Genomic DNA, 20,500 nt, shown 5'->3' on the forward strand with positions numbered 1-20,500 from the left:
CACCTGGGGAGGTGGGGGAGGCTTGTTCGCGCTGCCTCTCCCTTCCAGTGCACCCCACGCCGTCTCCTGGCAGAGGTATATGTGATGGTTGGACCAGGGCACCGCAGGACGTGTCTTCAGGTCAAACGGATTGTGGGACAAGGTCCAGAATGGAAGAGTCACCAAAAGGTTAAAAGTTCCACCGGACCCTAGGAGCCGGCCGCCTATGTCGAGTGAAGTGCTGGGGTGTAGCTGAGAAACCTCCACCTGGGGAGGTGGGGGAGGCTCGTTCGCGCCGCCTCTCCCTTCCAGTGCACCCCACGCCGTCTCCTGGCGGAGGTATATGTGATGGTTGGACCAGGGCACCGCAGGACGTGTCTTCAGGTCAAACGGATTGTGGGACAAGGTCCAGAATGGAAGAGTCACCAAAAGGTTAAAAGTTCCGCCGGACCCTGGGAGCCGGCCGCCTATGTCGAGTGAAGTGCTGGGGTGTAGCTGAGAAACCTCCACCTGGGGAGGTGGGGGAGGCTCGTTCGCGCCGCCTCTCCCTTCCAGTGCACCCCACGCCGTCTCCTGGCGGAGGTATATGTGATGGTTGGACCAGGGCACCGCAGGACGTGTCTTCAGGTCAAACCTTCAAGTATGGCACCGAACATCCAGGACTTATGCCATTTGTGGAAGGCAGTGACATCGAAGAATCTCTGGGATCAAGCATATCCAGAGTCCTCCCCGGGGTATTTGCACAACGGTCCTCCACCCCTAGGCCGCCAGCTATGCTACCTTGACAGGAACAGTGTCATGCATTTGGATCGATGTTGCAGCAGGCTGACATGTAAATAGTTATTTAATGAAACGTTTTACCCTGTTACTTTGTTGGTGTGTTGTATATATTTTTAATATTTGCATAGGGTTTGTGGTTATTTTGGGCGGGGTGGCTGGCGGAGCAAATTCACTGAAAAAACCATTAGTTATAGACCATATATAGTTAAATATCTCAAGTCCTTCTGTGCACTCGATGGAGATACAGGTCGTCGATCAGAAAATGTGCTGGCCACCTCTAATGGTAATAGCGTGGCCAGGGCTTTTGTCGATGCCTCTGCAAATTGCACAGGGTGCATTTGTTTGACATGGCGCACCATGGTATGTATGGAAAAGGAATATTTTTTTGTTGGATTTCCTCTTGAGAGAAACGAGTCACATATCGTGCAGGTTACTTTTGGTGCATTTACTTTCTTTTGATCTTCAGGATAAGTGAAAAATTGCCAGATGAAAGATTCTTTTTTTCTTCTTAAAGGTAGTCGATCATTTTGGAAGTGTTGTTTTCATATTACAGCAGGCTGGCATGTAAATAGTTATTTAATAAAACGTTTTACTCTGTTACTTTGCTGGTGTGTTGTATTTATTTATAATATTTGCATAGGGTTTGTCGTTATTTTGGGCGGGGTGGGCGGCGGCGCCGAGCTATGTTGCAGCCATCATGGCGTCGAGCTCGGTTTCTCTCACTAGTTTCATATTTCTCATGAGGGGTTGTTCCTAATGTTTCTATTTTAGCGAGGTCAAAAAGAGATCCTATCAGTGGCCTACTGATTTTGCTCGATTCTTTTTGTTTTCTCTAACGATTTTTAAGTTAAAGTTTGCTAGTACGATACAGCGGCTAGTCCGCATTTTATATATATGTCTTTTTTATTAGGGGTGTCCTCCGGTGGAGTCGGACCATCTACCTCTAATAAACGGTAAGTGTTCCTCTGAACATACAACCTGGGCCTGAAAGTCACTGAGTGAAATATCATACATTACAGTCAGCCACTTTCAAGACGCATTCCTTCAGTATCTGGTCACGTACGCCATTTGGAAGTAGCGGTCTAATTCAGCGAAGTTTCAAAACGTGAAAAGGAGTAAATTCAAACATATTAGGATTTAATATATCTTTTGAGCTCGATTCAAGCATATAATTGTTAAAGTATAAAACCTTTTATATTTTTTTTTAAAAACAAGGTGTGTACATTCGGTAACAAACAAAAAATTAAAAAGACATTCGGCTCCATTTAATGAAAATTTTCATAATATTAAAAAAGAAGCCTAGGTTTAGTCTCTTTGACGTATTATAAGTTCTTTGATGGGTCTATGAAGAAATTCAATAAGTTCAGATTGCAAAGTTTTCACGAAATATATAGGTGGGTGCGCGCAGTCGGTCGCGCACGAAAGCTTGGAAATGCGCTATCCATTTTATTGAGAACTGTTGCCGAGAGTGCGCACACCGGGTCGCGCACGAAAGTTTAGAAAGGCTATTTTTATTTACAGACAAATTTTAATGCGTTCAAAAAAAGGCAAGGTACAGACTTTCTAATTCTGTATCGTTTTACAAGGAGTCTCTATGCAACTTGAACAGTGAAGAAAACGGCTTGTTTCCGAAAAAAATATTGCCAGAACTTTATTGACAAAAGTATAGGTTGTATACACAAGATAGTTAGGAATTAGCATTTTAAAAACCAATGAAATTCGCTGAAAAAACCATAGGTTTTACACACGTTATATGTGACGTCATCAGCAGTGCATAACACGCGCAAGTTATAGTGAGTCCAACTAACTATAACGTGGAATTTCATTGGTTTTATATCAATAAAATTTCCAGCTAACTATAACTGGTGTCAAACCTATGGTTTTTTCAGTGAATTTCATAGGTTTTGTAAATGCTAGTTCCTAACTATAACGTGTGTAAAACCTATGGTTTTTTCAGTGAATATATAACATTTCTATGGCAAAATGAAACCCCTCATTTTGCTCCTTTTCAAATTAAATGTATTAAGTGTTACCACTTTATTCCAATCAAGATGACTTCAGGTGTGCCATACTTTTGTCATAAGTAAGACTGTTAGCGCTCTAGTTGTTCTTTAGAACACTCTGGGACATTCTGTCACTGGGCTATAGTTGGGCTACATCTGGCTGATATTTGGGCTACATTTGTTTTTTTGTCTCTGGTGGCCATCTTTGGGCTACATTGGGCTACATTTGGGCTCTAACATATATATAGCCCAATGTAGCCCAATATATATTTTTCAAAGTTAATTTTCGTAAAAACCACTGGAGCATATATCTTGAGACAGCAAAGGCACATCGGGTTATCAGTCCCTACAATTTTGCCAAGTTTTGTGGAAATCCATTCAGCCGTTCGAGCTAAAAGTGAGTTCAACCACCCTATGGAAAGCTCAATGTTAAAAACACGTTTTGGGACCCCCCTTTTTTCTCGGCCCCCGCTTGACGAAACCACCCCAAACTTTCAGGGGACGCTCAGATGTCATTTGAGATGTCATCAGTGATGTCACCGACCATGTCATGAATGATGTAATATGTGACATGATCAGCAGTGGATTGCGGGTGCGCGATATATAGTTAGTGCAACTAACTATATATGCGAATTTCAATGGTTTTGTGTGAGTAAAATAAGGTTTTGTAAATGCTAATTCCTAACTATATATGGTCTATAACCTATGGTTTTTTCACTGAATATATATATATATATATATTTCACAGGAAAAAAACATACGTTTCAGGGGTGTTGTAGTTAGCTGGACATTTCACTCGTACAAAACCATAGAAATTCCTCCGTTATAGTTAGTTCTGCTAACTATAACTCGCACGCCCGCAATACACTGTTGATGTCACATATTACATCATTCATGACATGGTCAGTGACATCACTGATGACACCTCAAATGACATCAATGATGAGCTCGTCCAGTGAATGGTTTAGTTTGAAATTTAAATATGTACTATATATGTATTATATATATATATACACACCAATCTTTATTGAAGATTGAGTGGATATATAACTGTCTGGATGAAGGATTTAGTAGCTGACTGACTGTCTAAGTGAGTAATTAAAAGTGTCTCACTTAATACATGTAATAGTAACTAAACTAAGTGAATGTGTGCATCACTGTCTCTGTTGTTGTATAACATGCTGCATCAGTTAGTCACTAACTACATGAGTGTGTATATTAGTTATTGATTAGTTGGGTGAGTATTTGTATGGGACACTGAGTTTGTGTGGGATTGGATGGGGTGTGTGTAACTATGCACAGATGTGTGAATGGTTGATAGACTAGGTGTATAGGTTTAAGAGTGCATGTGGAAACAGTTGTTTGGGTGACTGAGTATTTATTTGTGTGTTGGTGAGCGCATATACGTTTTAGTTGTACATCTCCAACAAAGTAAAAAAAAAAAAAGCATTGTATGTGAGAGTTGGTGTATATAAATAAGTATATGTAACAGTCTGTGATTGTGAGAGTAACTATTTCAATGAGTGTATAATTGTAATGATTTTTTAACATATTAACTAGGAGTTACTATGTGTTTGAATAAATTAGTTGTTGTGTGTATATAACTGTGTGAGTAAATGTAAGTGTGATTAATTTTTTCATGAGTGAGTAGGATGACTGCATAACTGACTAAGATGACAGCTGATGTGTCATTGTCCATATATGTGTATAAGTGCATTTGATAGTGTTCTAATAATTAGTGACGGCATGTACAAGTGATTCTGTTGTTGAATGGGTAGTTGTGTGTAGACGTAGGAATCAGTGAGTGAGTATGTAGTGACTGATACTGGTGTGTCAATGGTTTCAAATATGGTACTCTGTATTTTACAGTGAGTGATGAAAGGTTATACTAGTGTATGATGAGGTGTATCAGATTGTCACGTGGATGTCATCATCCGTGATGTCATTTCAGATGTCATCAGTGATGTCATAAGTGAGGTCAATGACCATGTCATGAACGATGTAACATGTGACATCATCAGCAGTGCATTGTGGGCGCGCGAGTTATAGTTAGCAGAACCAACTATAACGGAGGAATTTCTATGTTTTTGTACGCGTGAAGTGTCCAGCTAACTATAACACCCCTGAAACTTATGGGTTTTTTTGGTGAATTTCTAAGGTTTTTTAAAAGCTAATTTCTAACTATAACGTCTCTGAAACCTATGATTTTTTCAGTGAATTTCAAAGGTTTTTTAAATGCTAATTTTTAAGTGTAATAGTAGTTGTACCTATTTTCAAAAGTTTTTCAAACTATTTATAAATATTTTATTCATTAAATAACAGATATTTTTCTGAAAATTGCCCAAAAATTTTTAAATTGAAATATGGCTTCATTTTTTGTTGTTTTATTTTTGTATTTTAATATATTTATATTATTTTCTTTTCAAAGCGTACACATCACGGTGGGTGCGCGGACTCTAGCCACCATTTTAGAAAAGTCATGAAGGATCCGCGTACAGTGTGCAACGGCTGCGTGTTTTTCAGTTACATCATATACATTTAATGTTACGTGATGCGCGCGCTTAGTATGCGACCAGACCGCGACTCCTGCTCCAGTGATTTTGCGACACATGCGCATTACAGTACGCAGCGCTTGCGCGTGTCTGGTGCTGCGTGACATCATATACATGCTGGGGCGCGCTGGGTGCCTGACTCCTGCAAAAAAAATTTCATGTTATAAAATGATATGTATGTGTCTTTAATATACATATTAGGGCAAGAGATTATCTAAGATATTCAAAAAAATAATATATTTGTACTTATATTAAACATAGTATTTTAAAATATATCTTCGCAAAGTTGCGTCGGGTGCGTGCTTCGTGAGCGCAAAGTGCGCGGATCCCATGTGACCTCAAAAAAAAGATTTAATTGGTTCATAACATTTCCCACTATATCTATTGAAGGACCCCACCCATTTTAATAATTCTTGTTGGAGCATCTTTAGGGAAACATCTCTTTTCCTACAAGAACCCTTTTTGCTTGTTTTTTTGGTGTTCAAAAAATATCATACAAAATGGCTTCTGGACAGCAGCAGGAGGAAGTATCTTCTGAAGAAGAATTCTTGCAAGAGGCACCACTTCCACAGAGGCTGGAATCTGTCGTGTGGAAATTCTTCACTTTTCCACCTGGAGAGAAGAAAGTAAATGCGAGATCGGTGGCGTGCAAAATTTGTAACAGAGTCCTGTCAAGAGGCAGGTAAAAAAAATATCCTTGTGGCACTGCTTCTATGTACAAGCATCTCTGCACCACACATCCTCTCAATCTTGCTCGGTAGGAAATGAGGCGAGCTGCTTTGAACCCTTCACCTTCTGTGGCAAGTACGTCTGGAGCATCCTCAAGAACACCTCCAATGGATATAGGCCAGAATTCGCCTTTCTTGAGAAACACTGCGTGAAGTGTAGGAAACATAGTGAGCAGTCGGTGAATGCAGTTTGTGCTGCGCAACGCAGCCATTGTTGTTAATGTTTTTTCTCTTTGTTTTTGGAATAAGTAATTCCAAAAATTTCCTGCTTTATTTGTTCATTTTTTGAAAAAACACCAAAAAAATACATGTGTTCATAAAAAAAAAAGAAGAAAAAAAAAGTTCTCATCAGAACTACCTTATCTGGTTAACACCTTCGATGCTGATGACGGAACGGCTCCGTCATAAGCTGCGGTGGCGCTGTGCTGATGACGGCGCGGTTCCGTCATGGCCCGCTTGGCAGGCCTGCGCAACGCGGATTCCGCGCCTGCGCTGAGCGTTCTATTGAGCGGGGTGGGCCATGACGGAACCGCTCCGTCACCAGCATAGCTCAACCGAGGCTGGTGACGGAGCGGTTCCGTCACCAGCATGCGGCCGCCCCGCCCGCTTAGTGCTGCGGCAGGATAGCCGCCGCAGCGAAGGAGTTAAAGAAAGAACTATAATTGCAAGGTAATGTGGGAAAGTTTGGTTGAATATATGTATACAGCATAATTGACTGAAAGAATGCATTAGTAGTGTATGGTGAACTCATAGGTGAAGATTTATGAGGAAGTACTGCAGCGTGACACTGTAAGCTCTTTAGCTGCACTGCACTGTGGCACTTCTGAAGCACAGGGATGTGACATATGTACATGAATATGTTGGAAGAACAATAGTTACTTACCTGTAATCTGTGGTTCTCCAGTATTGGTGTCTTTCATAGATTCACATGCCTGAATCATTCCCCGTCGTCTGAGTGGGAGTCCCACGGTACATAAAAAAGCAATAAAATGCTATAATAACATAGGTAAAAAACAGTAATTCCCAACCAGGAAGTAAAGTAGCCAAAGCTACAAGGAGAAAACACTTCCACAATCATGACTATCCTAGTCATTTTGTTAATCCAAACTGCAGCCAATCAGGCGACAGCACCCACCAGAAGGTTCTCCCCAGAGGCTCAGGCTCTCAGATTTTCTCGCAAGGAGTGATGGTAAACAAAAGTAGCCCAAGAGCCTCTGAGGGGAGGTGGGTGGGTTGCATGTGAATCTATGAAAGACACCAATACTGGAGAACCACAGATTACAGGTATGTAACTATTGTTCTTCTCCAGTATTAGGGGTGTCTTTCATAGATTCACATGCCTGAATCAGAGTAGAAAGCAGTACATAACCATGCTTGGCAGACGCTAATGGTAGCATAAGCTTGTCAATGTTAGAAGCACATAACAATGCAATATGTTAAAGAACATCAGTAAAAGCATAGTAGAAACACAATCACTTGATCATGTGCATAACAGAAACATAACAAGTGTCTGACAGCAGGAATAGGAGGTGGGGTACAGAGGCTCACCTTAGATGAAAAGATTTCGTAGAACTGCTCGACCCACTGAAGCATCGGTCTCGCTGGATGCATCCAAACAATAGTGTTTGGTGAAAGTATGGCGACTGGCCCAGGTTGCCGCTCTGCAGATGCGCTGAAGAGGAACTCCAGCAAATAATGCCGTAGATGAAGACACTGCTCTTGTAGAATGCGCTCTAGGCGCTGCCTGCAAAGGTCTTCCTGCTTGAGCATGACAGAATGCAATAGCTGCAGATATCCATCTTGCAATTGTTTGTTTAGAAACTGCCTGTCCTTTACGAATTGTCCCATAAGTGACAAATAGTTGATCGGATCTGCGCAATGTAGATGTTCTTTGCAAATAGAATTTTAGACATCTCTTAATGTCCAGAGTATGCAATGCCTTTTCCGCAGGTGTCTGAGGGTTAGGAAAAAATGTCTTTAAAACCACCGGCTCATTCAGATGGAAATCCGAAGGTACTTTTGGAATGAATTTTGGATTGGTGCGGAGCACTACAGAGTCATTTGTTAACTGTAAAAAAGGATGAAGAACAGTAAAAGCCTGGATATCGCTGACTCTCCTAGAGGAGGTTAGGGCCAGTAGAAGTGACACCTTCCACGTAAGAAATTTCAGATCTGCTCTGTGGATCAGTTCGAATGGGTGTCGCAGGAGTTGTGCCAATACTACATTGAGATGCCACGATGGAGGTGGACGACGTACCGGAGGGAACATTCTAAAAAGGCCTTTAAAGAATTGCTGTAAGATTCTCGCAGAGTAAAGAGAATTAGTCCCATCTTGCCGATATCGTGAAATCGCTGCCAGGAAAACTTTTAGGGTAGCATGAGATAATCCTGAGCGAGCCAGATGTAGGATACGAGTCGGGAAGAAAGAGGCAGAGAAGCCGCTCCACGTCGAAATTAGGCCGTTGGATCGGATTATCAGAACCTTACATCCAGAAATACGTGGCCATGGCGGATCTTTAAAGAGGGTTAACACCCATGGAAGTAGCGTTTGTGGGATTTAGAGAAGCCTCAATAGAACGAAATATTGTATTGGCCCAAGTCCTGATGAGGCCCATAATGAGAGGGCTGAAACGCGTCGACACCTTTGTTTAAAAGAAGACCCCAACCAAAAGACTGGAAAACTGTAAATTGAACAATTGGCCTTACAAGGAGTAAAAAAGACTTGAGACAGATCAAAAACTATATACGATCTGTTAGACTCCTTGCAAAAAGGTTTGGGGTACTTACTTATTGTTTGAAAGGAATGCTGAGGCTATAGTAAAGGCAAAAGCATCCTGTATAACAAGTTGGGCTAACTACAAAAAAACTGTGTAGTATCTGTTCATTGTTGTATATATTGTATATGTTTGTGTAAATACATTATGTGTGTGTATATATATTTGTTGGTTGAAATAAGATAAAAAGAGACTCTAAAAGATAAATAATAAAACAATCTATTTTTTCTTTCAAATAAATTGAAAATCAAAAGAAAAAGAAAAATATTTGGTGTTCTTTGTGCAGGGTGAGGTTATCTGTGAAATGAAAGATAAGAATTAGATTCATACAAATACATCAGGTATAGAATGAGATAATTAAGTGATCCCATTCTTGAAATAATTTTTGTTCTAATTGAGTCCAAGGCATCATTTTGTTTTATAAAAACTGTATGTACCCAGATGCCATAGGTTTACCGGGTTACCCCTGTTGTTTAAGGAGATGTAGGAAAAAAGGCAGAATCTCCTCTGGTTTAGCTGAAAAGGGGTGAATCCCAGCTGAACGACACCAGACACAAAAGCGTTTCCATTTAAGACCGTACGTCTTTATGGTAGCAGGTGCCCTTGCCTTGGCCAACACTTCTTTGCAATCCGCAGGGATGTTTAGATGGGCAAACTCACGGTGCTCAGGCGCCAGGCCGCTAATCTCAGCGATGTTGGATCCGGATGGTAAATCTGGCCGTCTTGAATGGGGAGTAAATCCGGGATTGGACTCAGTTGAATCGGCTGTCACTCCGAAAGGAGAAGGAGCTCTGTGAACCAGTACTGGCGAGGCCATCTGGGAGCGATTAGAATCAGCCGACATGGCTCCTTCATCTTCCGCAGGACTCTGGGTACTAGCAGAATTGGTGGAAAAGCGTACGCATATGTCAGAGACCAGTCGATCGAAAACGCATTCCCCTGTGAGTCTGTGGGGATGCCAGCATGCGAAGAACCGGCATTTGATGTTGGTCTTGGTTGCAAAGAGGTCTAGGTCTGGCTGACCCCATAGCTGAAAGATCTGATCGACGGTCTGCTAATGAAGCTCCCACTCGTGAGTGGATACGGTTGTCCTGCTGAGTGCATCCGCCAGGACGTTCTCCGTTCCAGGAACATGCACCGCTTGAAGATTGACATGGTGTTGTAATGACCATGTCCATAGCCTTTGGGCTTCCTGAGAAAGGAGAAGTGATCTTGTTCCTCCTTGCTTGTTTACGTAGTGCATGCTCATTGTGTTGTCTGTGCGTACCAACACGTTGGCATCTTGGATGATTGCCCGAAATGCTTTGAGCGCAAGGAAAATGGCTCTCAATTCCAGCCTGTTGTGCCAACTCTTTTGTTGAGGGTTCCACTTGTCGCTGATAGTAAGGCCCTAAGGATGAGCTCCCCAGCCGTCGAGGGATGCATCCGTGGTTATTGTAAAGCTTGCCGCATCCTGGACGAAAGCGCAACCTTGCTGTAAATGCTCTTTCCGCTTCCACCAGAGGAGAGACCTCCGAATGAGAGGTGTGATCTGAATGACATCCTCGAAAGAGCCGGAAACCTGTAGCCATTGGAAGCTCAGTCTTCCTGTAGAGGCCTCATCCTGAGTCGGCAATTCGGTAGTAACGGAATGCAAGACGATACCATCCCCAGAAAAGACTTGCACAGTCTAACTGAAATCGACTTTTTTGAAAGTAGATTTGTGGCCATATTTTGTATCTTGACTTGTCTCTCGTCCGAGACAAAAGCTTGGAGCAACTCGGTGTCCAAGGTCGCTCCCAGGAAAGCCCGTTTTTGTGATGGTATCAACTGGGATTTGCTGAAGTTGATGGAGACCCAGGGACTGAAACAGGTCCAGACACAGTTGTAGATGGTGGTCTGCTTCCTCGTAAGAACTGGCCTTGATAAGGCAGTCATCCAAATATGGAAATATTTGAATTCCCTCCAGCCGGAGGTGAGCAGCTACTGGGGCCAAGACCTTTGTAAATACCCTTGGCGCCGAGCGTAGACTGAAGGGAAGTACTTTGAACTGGTAATCCCTGCCAGCCACTCTGAATCGCAGGAATTTTCTGTGGCGAGGTAAGATGGGGATATGGAAATATGCATCTTGGAGATCCAAGGTGGTCATGTAGTCTCCCGCTGCTAGAAGATGCAGTATTTCTTGAATTGCTACCATTCAGAATGTTAACTTCTTCAAATATTTGTTTAGGGCATGGAGATCCAGAATCGGACGTCATTCTCCGGACTTTTTCTTTATCAGGAAAAATCTGGAGTAAAATCCCATTCCCCTCATATTTTGAGGTACTCTCTCGATTGCTCCTTTCCGTAGCATCAAATTGATCTGGACAAATAGCTCCTCCAGGTGAGCTGGAGGTGGGCCTTTTGGGGGGATATTTGGAGGAAAATGGTCTAATTCTAAGGCATGGCCCTTGGATACGATATCCAGGACCCACCTGTCTGAAGTTATCGATCGCCAATTTGAGTAAAAGTTTGATATCTGTCCTCCAACTTTTGCTCGAGAATGGGGTAGTAGTGGCGGCAGGTAGCGGGTCTCATTGGCGCTTATCCTTTCCGCGGTAGGTTGTTTTCCCCCTGTTTTGGGAATAATCAGGTCTCCTCTGGCCGTAGGTTTGATAGCGCTGGGTCTGGTAGCGCTGATTTCCTTGCCTGTAGGAAGATTGTTGTGTGTATCCACCTCTGTTTGAGAACGATCCACGTCCTCTCGCTCCTCGAAAGGGCGGCGTGCGAAATTGAAGCGTACCCAAGGATTTCGCTGTTTCTGTATCTTTCTTTATTGTTTGCAGAGCTTCTTCAACTTGGGGGCCAAACAGAAATTCACCATCATAAGGCATATCTAGTACCTTAGATTGTACCTCCTGACGGAAAGAAGTTGATCGTAGCCACCTCTGCCTACGCAAAACAGCAGCACCAGCTAGCTGCCGGAAACCAGTTGAGGCGACGTCAACAGCCGAATCAATAATCTCCTCTGAGATTCTTTGTCCTTCCTGCAAGATCTTCATTGCTTCAGATTTAGAAGGCTCAGGAAGGAGGTCTATGTACGGAGCTATGTCCGACCACATCTGCCGGTCATACCTGCCTAGGAAGGCCAAAGAATTAGCAGCCCGGACTGTGGTAGCTGCCATTGTTGAAACGCGTTTTCCAATGGCATCCAAGCGCCTGCCATCTCTGTCCGGAGGGGTTGCAACTGTAGATAAAGGATTTTTAGCTCTCTTTTGCGCCGCCTGGAAGATAACTGAGTCCAGTTACGGTTGCCCTATAAGGCACGCAGGCGACTTTCCAGGTGCCTTGTACTTCTTCTCAATGCGTGGCACGACCGGAGGAATGGATGCAGGAGTAAACATTACTTTTATACCCTCCTTCCAGATAAAGTCAATGATCGGTATGGATTTGACTTGTTTTCTAGGCTGGTCTTTAAAGTCATAAAGAAAACATTCCTCCTCCGTTTGCTCCATATCAATATGGAAACGCTTAGCAGCCCGTTCCATCAAGAGGTGGAAACCACCCACATCTACTGGTGGTGAGTCCGAGGTAGCCTGAGGTGATGGAGAGGGAGTTTGCACCTGATATTCATCCCACTCCGACAAATCATCCACTTTGCCTTCCTCTCTCTGATTTTCTTCATCTGAAAGCTGCTGATCCTCAGGCTGAGTGGACGGGCGAGGTAAAGGAGACTTTATTGGTTGAAAGTCTGGTATAGGTGCTTCCGTAACAGGTGTAGGAGGCACCGAGCCTGTAGATTCTGATGGTGGGAACCTTTTGTAGTAGTCATCCAACATGTATTGGAGTTTGGTGAGCAATGCGATCGGCACCTGCGTGGCAGGGACAGCAGTTACAGGGGACAGCATATGCTCAGGTGACTGCTAATCATCCTGTTCGTCCTCTTGATACTGGATATTTAACTTGGACGGACTAGTAGCTGTGCCAAAGGTTTCCTTAATGTCAGTCATCTTCACTGTGCTCAGAATCCAGAAATGTATCAGGCACCTGCAGGGGTATCTTTTGCGGAGAAATATGCAGGGGTGAGAGCTCCGCGGTCGAACCCAGTCTCTGACGCAAAGATTGTTTGGGCGTCAGGAAAACAGTAGACGGTGACCAGACCTGTAAAGCGGTACAAGAGGATAGTTGCGGCGTCAACGTTGGCTCTACTGAAGGATTCGTTGCAGTGGATTTAGTTTTAGATGCGGGCATCGTCGACGTGGACAATGGGGGGACCGTCGACGGTGTTGGAGTCGTCGGCGCTATAGACCTCGTCGACGGAACAGACCTCGTCGACGGAACAGACCTAGTCGACGGAACAGACCTAGTCGACGGAACAGACCTCGTCGACGGAACAGACCTCGTCGACGGAACAGACCTCGTCGACGGAACAGACCTCGTCGACGGAACAGACCTCGTCGACGGAACAGACCTCGTCGACTGAACAGACCTCGTCGACGGAGTGGACTTGGTCGACGGAGTGGACTTCGTCGACGGAATATTCTTCGTCGACGATGGAATTGTCGTCGACGGAGTGGAACTCGTCGGCGGTATCTTATTTGTCGACGGAAGAGAAGGCGTCGACGACGATGCGCCGACGATGGTAGATGAAAGCTGCGCCGTCGACGAGAGAGGTCTGACAGAAACATAGACCATAGTAGGCAAAGACGCCGTCGTCGACATGATCATATGAGGCTTAGGAGATGAAAATGTTACCGTCGACGTAGATGTAGCGTCGATGGAGATCCTCGTCGACTAAGGTGTGGAGGATGGCGCCGTCGACGACAGTGGTGGAATCTGAGGCAAATTCTTCTCAGAAGTCAGAGGCAATTTCTTGGAAGGTCCTTTAGGAGCTGTAGAAGGTCCCTCCTTCTCCTTGGGTGGAGGAGAAGCCTTGAGAGTAGAAGGCTTGTCAGACTCCTTAGATGCTAGACGTTTCTTAGCCACCTTAGCCTCAGGAGATGTTAACACCTCAGTCGCAGGCCTCTTCCTAGAGGTTGAAGTAGAACCAGAGGCAATACTGCCTACCTCAGACACAGGATTATCAGAATCCTTGAGCCTTTGTAGCCACAAAACCAGACGACCTTCTCTGTCCCTGAGGGTCTTTTGAGGGAAGGTTCAACAAATTTTACAGTCCTTGACCTGGTAATCAGGATAAAGGCAATATATGCACTTTTTGTGGGTATCTTCTTTAAAAAGCCGGAGCTTACCACAAGAGCCACATGCGCTACATAAAGATTTCTTACTAGACATACTTGAAAAGTAGAATCCAACAGGAATAAGAGAATAAACTGAGCAGAGCTCAGGGAGACTCCCTTCACACGACGTGCGGTAGAAAATCTGAGAGCCTGAGCCTCTGGGCTGGGGAGAACCTTCTGGTGGGTGCTGTCGCCTGATTGGCTGCAGTTTGGACTAACAAAATGACTAGGATAGTCGAGTGTGGAAGTTTTTTCTCCTGTAGCTTTGGCTACTTTACTTCCTGGTTGGAAATTACTGGTTTTTACCTATGTTATTATAGCATTTTATTGCTTTTTTATGTACCGTGGGACTCCCACTCTGACAACGGGGAATGATTCAGGCATGTGAATCTATTAAAGACACCCCTAATACTGGAGAACTCTGTGCTTTCCTCTGCACTGCTGAACAAACTGCAGCCATGCGGTGACACAGGCACCCTTGCACCATAGTGCAAGGATGTCTGTGTCGTGCAGAGATTGTGTTTGTGCAGGAAAGGACACCTTCCTGCACAAAAACAATCAGTAAAGACATTTTCCTCTTTCAATGTATTCTGTGGAATGCAGCATGCATTTAAAGAGGAAAAAATGGGAAGAAATTAAAACAATTCTCCTTGTTGCGCCTTGCTAAACCAACTCTAGGATGGCGCAGCATTCAAACACATCTCCAGATATGCGATTTCTTATAAATCTGGAGATGTGTTTTGTTCTAGGGGTGTTGCGTGGAAACACCCACAGCAACACCTATGGAACGCCCCTTCAACGCAAAGTTCTGTGTATGAAGGGGTCGTATTTACAAGTAGAGGAAAAACCACGCAGGGTGGCTTTTCCTCTGCTGGTTAATATGAAGGAGTACTCAACAACAAAACCTGGTCCTGATCCTCATAGGTAATTCTTCTTACATCACCTGCCTATTGCGGTGTGTGGATCTATTTAAATCTATCACCCACATTATTTCTCTAGACTGGGTGTAAGTTCTTGTTATCTTACTAATAAAACCAGTGTGTGTCTACATATGCATGCGTGGCTATCATCCAGACGATCTATTACGTGTCTATGAAAAAATGTGTGTGAAGAAGGAAGGAACCTCACGGGAGCAACCACCAGGGAACTGCTCACTGGTACTCGTTAGTTTGTTCCTCTTATCATCATTAGCTCCTTCCAACTAAGAAAGAAAAAAAAGACACAAAAGAAATAGTGTAAAAGGGTAAATGATAGTGAAAAAAACTCAAAAGTGGTTCTACCTATTTACATCTATGTTCACCTGCCCCCAAGGGTAAGAGAACCGCTATTCAGTGCTCTACCCTGTCTAAAAATGGGTTAGATATCCCTAGCTGCGTAATACCCTTTATTCTTTGCTGGGTATCTACTCCTATTAAAACCTATACTCTACAGAGCTTCATTTAATCTATAAGAAGCCAACATGTTTCGTTGCCAGTCTTACTTGGTCGGCAACTTCTTCAGGGCTGGGGGTTTGTCTTGCCACACATTTCTGGAAATATCCAGCGCTCAAATCTGCAAAGACACAGACACACAACAACGAGAATAAAAACATAGAGTGACACTGATCAGTAACATGCCCATATTCCAACTGGTTATATTGTTTACCAACTGTGTCCTGGACGTTCTTGGTTTACCTTGTCGTGGTCACCTGTTGGCATCCCTGTGGCCACTCATGTACCAGACTTAAATATAGGTCCTCTTTAGTGCAATGCGGTCGCTGTATGTCAACCTACAACGTGGTGGACATTGTATCAGTATTCCGTACATTTGTATAAAGTTTATAGTCATCCCACCACTCCTGATAGTAAATGTGTGTCTCACGTCACTATCATGCCACAAATGTGTGCACCAGAGGGGTACATTGCTCTCGCATATACGGCATACATGGCGTTCAGAAAATGTGAAGGATCCTGACCAGGACCAGGAAATTGAAGGTACGAACCCACCGGCTGCTCCTGAGGAGGCTGCACCGGATTGATCTCCCCCTGTCCCTCTTGTTCCTCGGGATGATGTACCGGAGTCATCGAACCCTGAGGAACCTCTTCTCCTTCATGCTCCTAGGACTGATACGGATCCGGAGACTGATTCGATGCCGGAGTAGGCTCCCGAGATTGTAAAGGCGTGGCCTCACCTTCTGGATTACGAACTGGAGAGGGAGATATCATGCCCTTACGATGTTTTTGTGAAGTTGACTTCTTTTTCGAGTCCGACTCCCTGCTGGAATGATGTCTCGAACTGTGCTTCTTTCTCCTATGCTTTTTTGATGAACCAGAAGCATGACCTGAAGCAGATCTCGACCTCGACTTTGACCTCGAGCGTCTCGATCTTGACTTCAAAGCTCTCTCTGTGTTCTTACTCTTCAATTTGGCAACAAGCAGTTTTGCCTCTCGTTCCCGAAGAGCCTTTGGGTTCATTTTAAAACAGGATTGACAACCTTTGACGTTGTGATCCAAACCCAGACACCATAGACAGTCACCATGAGGACCGGTAATGGACATGATCCTTCCACATGTATCGCATGGTTTAAATCCAGTCTTCCTCGATGACATCTCGACAGTAGACAGCAACACCAAACAGATACAGTAACCAGAAATCCACAAAAGTAACAAAGTTACTATCCACAGAAGATCCCAAGAAACCGTTAGCGTCGATGACGCGGAAAAAAGGGAACTGATGTCATCACGCTGACGTAGGCCTAATTAGGAGTCAGTGACGTCAGTCTGAGTCGCGCGCGATGCCGTGCTCCTGTGACGTCGTCCACGCCGGCGTGCTACAAAATAATTTTCCGAATGTTGCTGACGCAAGGGGATATTCACAAGGTGAGGAATCCACTGGCAGATGTATCCATCGGAAAAACGTGCAGAGCAGGGTCATGGAACGAAGCATAAAGTGTCATATTATAGCAAACCTACCTAGGAGGTGAACAGGAGTCTTGCTCTCAACATGAATATTTAAAACCTGTACATAAAGGGGAGAAACTCTCGAGATAGTAATTCTCCATACAAAGAACAAAAACTTTGTGGTTCAGCCCCCAAGCACAAAAGTTGCAAAAAGTTCAAGCATTAGCGGAAGCCCTGCCTTGAGGCCAGTCACATCAAAAAAAAGTCTGGCACTGGGCGGGGACACTTGGTGACACCTGGATCACAATTGTCGACAACATACAAGGGAGGGGCAATCGTGCTGGCTAGCATAGTTTGAAAGCAACAGTTGATAGATACATTGATAAAATAAGAGGACTGACTATTATTGGGGCATTACAGTGACAGTGGATTGCATATTTTTTATTACACATTACAATGTCAAATGTCCGCACAGAGTAAAGACTGCAGTGAGAAAATCTATATAGCACCAAATTCCCTGCGGATGGTTTGAGCTATGGGTCTACAAATCTTGGTACTGCACATCTGTATAACACTCACCAAGGTCCTTTGCAGCCTCGGATGATCACAAGTTCTGGTTTACTTCAGGATAGTTCGCATTTGGGTCGTAAACATAGCATCCAACATCTCCAATATTCACACCTGAAAGAGTTCAGCATCTGATGATACCTTATACAAATTGCAAAAACATCCTTAAATGCATCCTCACTCACTTCCTAAGCTCCCTCTGAAAGAGGCACAAAAAAGCCTGGAAACTCCTTTCACATCACTGTTGATTCTGCTGATAACGCAGCAGGGGATGATAGACTGCAGCACAAGATGGAGGATGAGAAGTGAGCGAAGGTACCAGGAGAACAAGTATGGGAGAAAGAATGAGAACCATCAGTGAGGTGACCGCAGGAAAACATGGGAGAAGACCACAGGTGATAATAGAAACATCATTACATCGTAATAGATCAAAAGAACAAAAACACCTTTGGTAAGCATATTTCTGATCAATAGAATAGCATCCATCGAGATACCGCACCTTATTAATGTCCTTTTATCACCAGAATGGACCCGGAAAGTTTTCCGCAGCAATAGCTCTCCAGAGCCGGCAGGATATGAGGGAAGTCTAGTAGAGGCTCTGTCTGCTCAGGATGTGAAGACATGGCCTACATGAGGCTCTGTCTGACAAGCTGAGTTAATCCCTTGCATTTTTTTACACCCAAAATGAGGTGTGCGGAGAGGAACTCTTATGTAACAAGGCAAAAAGCTGCACCTCATAAGATTGAGGAACGCTCAATAGAGTACTTCCATGTAGAAGATAGGAGGAGAAGAGGTAGGTTGGTGGGGGGTGAATCCTGGTTTGCATAGAAATGGAAGAGCATAGCCTTGCACATAAGCTGGTGCACTCAGCCGTCCATTGCGATGGTCTCCCAAATGGTCATGAAATTAGACCTTGTACTATATAAAAAACTGGCGGCGGAGGTACAACAGATCAGAGGTTTACAAGGAATGGTAGGTCTGGACCAACTTAGAAGGCTATCGTTGCTTTGAGGTCCAACCCCGTGGAAAAGCACTGAAAATGAAAATACTGTTTGTGGAACTCTTTGGCTGGGGAATCTAGGCCCAGTCACCATTATGCGGCACAGCTATTTGCAAACCACTACACAGAGGAGTCTACGCTCTTCATCAAAAAATATATCTATTAGCGCAGTGGAAACATCTTCCAAAAGGCCTGAGGAATGCCTAAAGGCATGCCTGCAGAGTATGACAGCAGCAGCCAGGGATCCTGCTGGGTCAGCTGAATTCAGCCCTCCACTTTAGAATATATGCAGGGAAATGGGTAGAGAAAACCTTTCAGCCTATAGATACAAGCTATTTGGACCAACCTTAAGGATGAGAGGTGGGAGAAGAGTTGAGGGGTCAGCTTTGATGACTAGGTCTGAACCACTAAGGTGTCTGAGGAAGATTGTGCCAACAAAACGTTTGTGTGCGTGTGATGCTGTACAGTCTACCTCTAAAATACCAAGAACTAAATGTTTCTCCCAGGGAGCAATTACCAGCTCCAGCAGCACTTCATTTAATGTTAAGAACTGCTGAAGGCGACTGCAGGGTTTCAGTAGGGTTCCAGAGTCAGTACGGGTAATTCAAGCATTCCTCTACTGCCTTATTTATTATGGACTAGAATGAACGGAATGGGATGCAACCTTCTGTAGACATCTCCAGGTGTCTAGCATCCTGGAGGTCTGGGACTTGTTCGCATTAGAGTGATTGAGAGGAAGGTGGTTAGTAGTCTCTGAATCAACCTTCTCCAATCAGTCATAATTGTGGTTAGCCATGTCTAGAGTGTTGTAATTCAAGCTGAAGAGCTCCTGTATACAAACAAAACTGAGCTCTAAGGAGAGGCTCTGCTAGGGAATTGCCCTCAAAGGAAGCACTAACTTTCTCTCTTGTCGCTCAAATATTTTTGGTCTATTTTGAAGGCTGAGGTGGCACCAGGGACATCATCTCTATATCTCTATATATATATCTCTCTCTCTCTCTCTCTATATATATATATATATATCTCTCTCTCCATATATATATCTTTCTCTCTCTCTCTCTCTCTCTCATACTGTAGCTCTGCCAGAGACCTCTTTTTACTGTCTGAATTCTTGGTTGTTGAGGAGCTAAATTGGGACATTTTCAATAAGCTTGCCTTTATGTGTTGGTTGCCTTCCTGCACCCATAGCTTTGAATAGCGAGTCCATTATTTTTCACCAGCTTTTCTGAAGGCCTAATGTATGTATAACCCGTTTCCACTTCTTATATCTGGCCTGGCTTGAAGCTCCCCGTTTAATTTGCTTAATAGATGCCGGCACACTGATTGGATTGAGCATTTGGCCAACAGGGAGGTGTTCCTCATGCAGCATGGCGCCTACATTGACAAGGATGGATAATGGGTGACGTCACTTACAGTAGTATGTGGCACCTTATATTCTTCACACCTTTTCAATAAGTCCTTGCTCAGGAAGATGTAATCTACCGCGGAGATGTTTTTCAATGTGGCTTGTAGTTTCCCATTTCTCTACCCTATTTTATTCGCAGACCCCAGGTTAAATGTATTAATGCAGGCTTCCATGAGGTTCCGCCCACTCTCCCCTGGACTTTATTCCGGGCAGCACAAGTCTCTCATATTAAAGTCCCTGGCAACAATACATTCATGCCCTGGGTGCTCATACAGATGTTCTCTAATCAATCCAGTGATCATCCTGATGTTTACGGTTTTTACCTTCTTGTTTAGATTAACGGTGATTGATTACTGAAATTGTGATCAGAGTGCCCTCTAATCCTATTCCTTTTATATTCATGATCCGAACGTCAGGTGAGTACATGGGCCATTCATTGACTTGTACTTGCAGGTTTAATGTTATGAAAATTGAGACCCTGGCAAATGGTCTTCCAAAGATGTGTTTCTTGTTGGCCAATGTGTGGGTCCCATGGAAATCTTTAATAGAGCTTGGTGTTATCATCCACGTTTCCTGTAGGCATAAAATATCTCTTTTGTTTTAAGGAATTCCATGGCTTCTTTAATTAGCTGTGGTCC

The 20,500-nt window shown here is 43.8% G+C and overlaps 1 protein-coding gene across 3 annotated transcripts in view; it reads right to left on the minus strand.

Annotated features, from left to right (window-relative positions):
• CRIP3 (cysteine rich protein 3) overlaps positions 1-20,500 on the minus strand; it is a 376,762-nt gene that overhangs the window by 38,885 nt on the left and 317,377 nt on the right. The window contains exon 8 of one of the 3 annotated variants that reach the window (XM_078647288.1): positions 5,812-5,926. The exons of 1 other annotated variant lie outside the window; for it this stretch is intronic. In XM_078647288.1, coding sequence (XP_078503414.1) covers positions 5,812-5,926 — 115 coding nt within the window. Of the gene's footprint in view, positions 1-5,811; positions 5,927-17,469; positions 17,572-20,500 lie in introns of all 3 variants that reach the window. One more of the 3 variants, XM_078647289.1, reaches the window with a different exon arrangement.

Source organism: Lissotriton helveticus, chromosome 6 (assembly GCF_964261635.1).
Source record: "Lissotriton helveticus chromosome 6, aLisHel1.1, whole genome shotgun sequence".
NCBI classification, from domain to species: domain Eukaryota; kingdom Metazoa; phylum Chordata; class Amphibia; order Caudata; family Salamandridae; genus Lissotriton; species Lissotriton helveticus.